The sequence below is a fragment of the Carlito syrichta genome, unplaced genomic scaffold (assembly GCF_000164805.1).
Source record: "Carlito syrichta isolate Samal-C Ts95f unplaced genomic scaffold, Tarsius_syrichta-2.0.1 Scaffold115576, whole genome shotgun sequence".
Lineage (NCBI taxonomy): Eukaryota > Metazoa > Chordata > Mammalia > Primates > Tarsiidae > Carlito > Carlito syrichta.
In genome coordinates this window covers 101,630-108,694 of record NW_007059672.1, presented here as the reverse complement: position 1 = coordinate 108,694, position 7,065 = coordinate 101,630, and the positions used below count along the sequence as shown (strand labels likewise).

Genomic DNA, 7,065 nt, shown 5'->3' with positions numbered 1-7,065 from the left:
GGTCTCAAACCCGCAGGCTCAGGCAATCCACTCACCTCAGCCTCCCAAAGCACGGGATTAGAGGCTGAGCCACCGAGCCCGGCTTCAAACTTTATATTCATAACCAATCAAACTTGATGTATACGCTTGATAATTCCTTTGCATAACAAGACCAGTAACTGAGGTAACCAAATTAGGCAAAAATCACATTTCACCAGCATGATATAGCACATACAGGAGATGCTAAACAGAAAAATTGCTTGAAAAATTAAACATCTCATCAATGTCCACCTCCAAAAACATTCAAGACACTGCCTCTCAGATTTTAATGTGCATATATGAGCACCACTCGACCCCAGATTTAGCTGCGTGCAGTGGCTCATGTCTATAATCCCAAAAAAAGTCCTCAAAGGGAAATGTTCTGCTGACGTGAAAGAGGTGAAACAAAAATGGCAGAAGCACTAAAGGGCACAAAGTTCTCAAGTTCAAAAACTGCTTGGAGCAGTGGAAAAAGCATCTCGATAGGTGCATTGCATCAAACGGAGAGTACTTTGAAAGTGAATGAAGTGTAAGCATGTAAGAATACATACAAGATTTCTTATAAACAAATTCCTGGCTGTTTTGGTCCCCCTTCATAAATTCACTTGAAACATCCTATCAAAAGATTCTGCCATGGTGTCTCATGCCTGCACTCCGAGCAGTTAGAGAGGTTGAAGCGAGAGGACTGCTTGAGCCCAGGAGTTTGAGGCCAGCCTAGACAACACAGTAAGAACTCATCTCTACAAAAATAAAAATTAAAAAATAAAAAATGTCAGGGGTGGTCACACATGTCTGTAGTCCCAGCTCCTCAGGAGGCTGAGACGGAAGGATCATCTGAGCCCAGGCTGTGGTGAGCCAGGATCGTGCCACTCCACTCCAGCCTGGAAGACAGTGAAACTCCAACTCAAAAAAAAAAAAAGATTCCTGGAGTCTGAAGTGGAATCTGCATTTTACAGTATGCTGATAGTCAGAAAGGTACAGCTCTGAGTACCAAGTATCTTCACAGTCCAACTGAGTAGTCGCTAGCCACAAGTAGCTTTTGAAGCTTACAAATTCAGTTCCTCAGTAGTGCTAGCTGTATTTCAGGTGCTCATCAGCCACAGGTTGCTTGTGGAGCCCCAATGGACAGCCAATTATAGATTTCCAGGTTTGCAGGACATTTGTTGGACAGAGCTGGTCTAGATATACCCATCAACAGAGCAGAAAACTGGGAAGCAGGCACTCTCCTGAAGTCACAGTTGAGGTATCTTATCCATGTGCAAACGTCCTGCAGACAACTCTCCAAGCAATGAGCTAACCCCAAATTACATCCACTAAAGTCGTCTCGTACATACCCTGCGGGCCAGCAGCAGGCCAGTACAATATGCTGCAGCATAATTTGTCAGGCCAACTTTTACACCATATTTTGGTAGTTCGTGTGCATAAGCTGCGCAGACTATCACATCCCCTTCTATACGGGCATAAGCAATCTATAATAAGAGAAAAACCAGGTTAGTAATCCGCTGCTTTCATGGTTTCATCACTTGTCCTAGGTGCATTCTTTCTTTTCAAGGAAATTTAAGAAAAACCCTGATGGACATATATCTGCACCACTTAAAATCTGTTAAACCCACACAGCTTCAACTACAATTTATGACTTGGTCAACTACATAGCAGGTGAGTGCAATTGTATAGCAGATAGATTTAGGTGTCTGCAAATATGTTTGACTAATGTTATAGTAAAGATTAAAATTACTAGATGGACAATAAACATTATCAAGTCTTTGGAATAAACCATACCATAATTCCTTGTGCCTAAATACTTAAGACCCTCAGCTGGTTAGCTGGCAAATTAAAGCAGCACTTTAAAAACTCAAAGTGGAACACCTAATTATTTCAAATACCTCTTAAACTAAGCATAAAGTCCAACAAAGTTTCAGGTACCTGATGTTTAGTTATCTGAACTTAGGTAGACAGGACATTGTCTTCACAATCAAATTAATTTGCCCAGAAATTAGGTGTGCCTGTGTCCTGCAAAAGTTCAGCAAATCTCAACTATGAGAATTTCCCCTACTTATGAAAGCCCAGAACACTAGCTTCAAAAGAGCAAACTGCTACTTCCTGAAGCTCTTTCATGTGGGAGACACCTTTGTACATTTCATTAAAACCGATTGCAAACAACAATATGACAATCAAGTCTTAGTTTAACTCTCACGACTACCTACCTACCTCTTCAATCAGCAATGATTAGGTGGAAGGTAAAGCCATATAGCAAGAATCAGCACTTCAGTCTATGACAAACTATTACTCTACCAGTACTGGGAAGGGTTAAGAACTGGTCTCCCCACTCCACTCACATAAGGCAGATTTCTCTAAGCCTCTTTCCCCCAAGTTAAATGAATGGGATTAAACAGAGTCATGATTTCCAAACATGGTCAATCTTCAGTCAAGAGTGTTAAGATACCAATTTCCCAGGCTCCACTCTAGACTTACTAGAAGGAAAAGAATTACTTAGGGTTTCTGGAGGTACTGAGATAGCTAGAAGACAGCTCTTCCAACCCATGCACCACATGCTGTCTTCCAAGCACATCTTCTCTAGCACAATGAGCTAAGGGAAATGTGTGGGTCCAGAATACAACTTACCTGACAGATGATATCTCTGTTTGTTACACGAACTATCATCCTGTATTTGGGTGTGTTGTATTTATTTTTATCCTGTATCACCAAGCGTTTCCGAGCATAGTAATCAGTTTTACCCTCTGAAAGAAAAAAATAATTTTAGAAGGTTACCCTACGGCAAGTAGATTCTTTTAAATATTAAGAATATGAAAGTGACAGTACCTCGTCGTCTTCTAAATTTCACTTGGTATCTCTTAAAGTAGGCCTTATTCTTGACAACTTTAACAAACCCCTTAAAGAAAAAAAGATGTTATTAAAACTCTGATGCATGTCTTAGCCCATACTTCTGACATGAATTAACCATGCAGCAAAACAACACTTGAACAAGAGCCAAATGTCACTTTTGTAGAATCTTGTGTTCCCCAAGTGAGCTGGGTTCAAGAATCATTTTTCCCTCTGCTTCCCATTAGTCACAGACGGATTTTATAAAAATGATTAACAAAACACGGAATAAAAAGATACCCAAAAATGCAGGCCCCTGCTGGTTAGACTTTATCAGGCATAAAATTCCTTCACGACGCATCCGCAAGTTTTTAAACGCTTACTCTCCGCTTCAGTCTTGTCTCCTGAAGGACCAGCACCCATCCTTGGGCCAGACTTTTGGGCAGCCCCTCTCTGGACAGCAAGCAGGCCACGGTGCCAACGTCAATGGGTTCGAACGCCGTGTTCGAGCACCCAACCTCAGATAACTACATACCTCTCTCTCCATCCCCATGCATGCCTTTCAAAAGCCCAAATAACCTGCCACAATGGAAGCTACACTCCGGTCCCACTTTGGGGGCCCGATACCGACCACCATTCAGAACCGAAGCCGTAGAGGGACCGGGGAGGAGAGGCAGAAGGCGCCCATTCCTCACGCGCTTCCTTCCGGGGCCCAGCGACACTTCGGCCTCCAACCTCCCCTGACAGTTTGGGCTTCAAAGCTACGTCCTCCGCCCACAGGCGCGGGGTCCTGAAAGCCTCGCCGGCCCCAGCGACGAAGCCACGAAGTAGCTGGAAGGCGAGCGGGGCCTGAGACCCGCAAGTGCCTCCGCCCCGGCGCTCCCCGGCTAGTCCGAGGTCACCCAGGTGCGACCTCGCCCGCCCGGCCGCCTGCCAGGGCCCCCCAGACAAGCAGGCACTATCCCCGCAGGCTGTCTACTAAGGCCGCCCCTCCTTCTTCCCACTCTGCTGTCCAAGCTCTTGCTACCCTTCTTTGCGAACCCCTCCCCCCAGGCAAGCGCACCGGGCGGCAGCCATTAAGGCCACGCTGGGAGCGGCAGCCCGACCATGGCAGAGCCGGCAATCTAGTGCCATCCGATTTCTGCGCCGCGCAAAACGAGCCCTAGAATGGCGTTCGGGCAAGGAGAGGGAAGCCCTGTGCATGGAGAGGCCAGAGATCAAGGTACCCACTCACCATCCTGCGGAACGGAGACCCGCGTCCGTGGCTCCACTCAGACCTGCAGGCCCAGCAGCGTTGGGGGGGGGGAAAAAGATCGTAGCCTTTGCGCAGGCGCAGTATGTAGCACCGACGACTACGCAGCGACGTGTGAAAGAGAGAGGGCACCGGCATCAAGACATGTGCCGTGCTGCCCCCTGGTGGCAGGAGGATGAATGCCGGACTTTGCCTCGTCGCCACAAGCCTTTGAAGACTGCTGGATCCCAAGGCTTTCTCTGGGCACAGCATCCCACAGGGGTGGGCGGTGAGCAGGAGCCCGGGAAGGTTTCTGGAGACTTTCGCTTTCTTTGCTACAGTATTTTTTTGTTTTTTGAGTTTGAGTCTCAGTCTGTCGCCCAGACTGGAGTGCAGTGGCCGCTTCCGGCCACCGCAGCCTCGACCTGCTGGGCTCCGGGGATCCTTCCACCTCAGCCTTCCGAGTAGCTGGAATTACAGGCATGCGCCACCACGCCCGGCTGATTTTTTGATTTATTGTAGAGATGAGGTCTCGCTGCTCAGGCGGGTCTCAAACCCGCGGGCTCAGGCAATCCACTCACCTCAGCCTCCCAAAGGCGCGGGATTACAGGCTGAGCCACCAAGCCCGGCTTATTTTTTTATTTTTATTTTTTTAATAACAAACATATTCTACTCTTGTAAGCAGAAAAAAAAGTTAAAGTGACATAGGATGAATTTGCTTGGGAGCCCTCTTGGCGTCTCTAGAACTCCTTCTCCTGCACAACTCATCGAGGTCCAGGATCACCAGGCCCCCCAGGGAAGCCTTGACTGAGAACCCCAAGCCTAGAATAGGGGCCACTCCTCTACCTTCCCACAGCACCTTCGTACTGCTACAGCCCACCCTAGACCGTAAACTGTCCAAGGGTGGGTCCTGCTGCTGGACGCACCTTTGAATCTCAAGTACTGTCAAGAGCTGGGAGAAGGGGATGCCAGCCAGGGATGACAAGTGGCTCCAAATAACTGCCACTGGAATAAAACAGAATTATGATGCCAATTACCTAGGGTTTCAAATTATCATTCTTTGTCTAACAAGAAAAATGAACAGAATCTACTCTGACCAATATCAACACAGCACTATAGGAGGAATATTAAAACACATCTCACAGGCAAGGATGGCTTGATCTTCACTGAGCAGCTTTTGAAAGGTAAAGAAAGAGGTATTCCATTTGCATTTATGGAAAATACTTATAGCCCAGTGCAATGGCTCACACCCATAATCCCCGCACTTTGGAAGGCTGAGGTGAGAGGATTCCCTGAACTCAGGGATTTGAGACCAAGCTGGGCAATTTGGCAACACGTTGTCTCTACAATTAATCAAAAAATTAGCTGGACATGGTGGCATGCACCTGTAGTTCCAGCTACTTGGAAGGCTGAGACAGAAAGATCATCAGAGCCCAGAAGGTCGAGGCTGTGGTAGCCCTGATTGTGCCACTGCACTCCAGCTGGGGTGACAGAGTGAGACTCCAACTCAAAAACAAAAACAAGGGCAAACTTCTTTCAGGTCCCCTCCTATTTGGAAACTTTTTTGTCTTCTTTAATAAACTCCTGTGTTCTCACCTTAAAAAAAAAAAAAAAAGGAAGTAAAATACTAAAAAAACCTTTATTTTGGTGATTTAGCAAGTTACTAGCCTACCAAAGGTGCCACATGTCTTGGTCAGACCCTGCTTACATTGGAGATAGAAGCATCAGGAAGGAAAGTCTACCTGGAAATAGGCCCACCTCTAACTTTTGCATGTTTTAGGGCAAGAGTATATAGGAAGACCCCCATGCAATTCATCTGAGTATTTAGAAGTGATGAAGCATATTACTGTGTTGTCAAATTTAATATGTTTTATCAGCCAAGTGAAGTGGCTCACGCCTATGATCCTAGCACTTTGGGAGGCCAAAGTGAGTGGATTGCCTGAGCCCGTGGGCTCGAGACCAGCCTGGGCAACTTGGTAAGACCTCTTCTCTACAATAAATTAAAAAATAACTGGGCAGGGTAGTGCACACCCGTAGTTCCAGCTACTTGGGAGGCTGAGGTGGAAGGATCACCTGAGCCTAGCAGGTTGACGCTGGGGTGGCTGTGAATGTGCCACCGCACTCCAGCCTGGGCGACAGAGTGAGACTCCAACTCAAAAAAAAAAAAAGTTAAAAATCACCAATAACAGAGCAGATCAATCTTGTATGCCTCCTGATACACTGAGCACAGAAGCACTTTACATACCCCAAGGGGGACCCCCAAGAAACCCAACGGAATTGTCTTTTGGAGGCCGGGACCCTTGTAATATACACTCAGAAGTTGTTCCTCCAGATCGAATGGTCAGCCACACTTTTTTTTTTTTTGAGTTGGAGTCTCCCTGTGTCACCCAGACTGGAGTGCAGTGGCACACTCCTGGCCACCGCAGCCTCGACCTGCTGGGCTCAGGTGATCCTTCCGCCTCAGCCTTCCAAGTAACTGGAACTACAGCCACATGCCACCACACCTGGCTAATTTTTTGATTTATTGTCGTGATGAGGTCCCACCAAGTTGCCAAGGGTGGCCTCGATCCCATGGGCTCAGGCAGTCCTCTCACCTCAGCCTCCCAAAGTGCTGGGATTATAGGCGTGAGCCACTGCACCGACCTTCAGCTACACTTTTTATCAGGAAGTTCTGAGGAGGTTGCTTCACGATTTGCAGAAGAAATGTCCCGGGTTATGGTAAACAGGCGACTGGTTCTTCCTCCATGACAATGCGCTTGCCCACCCCATGCTGAGTGTTCAGCAGTTTTTGGCCAAAAATGGCATGACCCCCACGCCCCACCCTCCTTATTCATCCAATCTCTCCCCAAGTGACTTTTTTCCCCCCAAAGAAAAAATTCTCAAAGAAAAACATTTTGCCAGCCAGGCTCGGTGGCTCAGCCTGTAATCCCGCGCCTTCGGGAGGCTGAGGTGAGTGGATTGCCTGAGCCTGCGGGTTCGAGATCCGCCTGGGCAGC

At 47.3% G+C, this 7,065-nt stretch overlaps 1 protein-coding gene across 3 annotated transcripts in view; it reads right to left on the bottom strand.

Moving 5' to 3' along the window:
* Positions 1–4,161, bottom strand: part of LOC103274981 (60S ribosomal protein L5) — a 20,382-nt gene extending 16,221 nt beyond the window's left edge. For 2 of the 3 annotated variants that reach the window (XM_021719480.1, XM_008072402.1), the window contains exons 1-4: positions 4,073–4,161; positions 2,839–2,908; positions 2,641–2,756; positions 1,353–1,487 (exon numbers count right to left, since the gene is read on the bottom strand). In XM_021719480.1, coding sequence (XP_021575155.1) covers positions 1,353–1,487; positions 2,641–2,756; positions 2,839–2,908; positions 4,073–4,075 — 324 coding nt within the window. In that variant the 5' untranslated portion in view covers positions 4,076–4,161. The remainder of the gene's footprint in view (positions 1–1,352; positions 1,488–2,640; positions 2,757–2,838; positions 2,909–4,072) is intronic. The other variant, XM_021719483.1, reaches the window with a different exon arrangement.
* Positions 4,162–7,065: the final 2,904 nt, after the last annotated feature.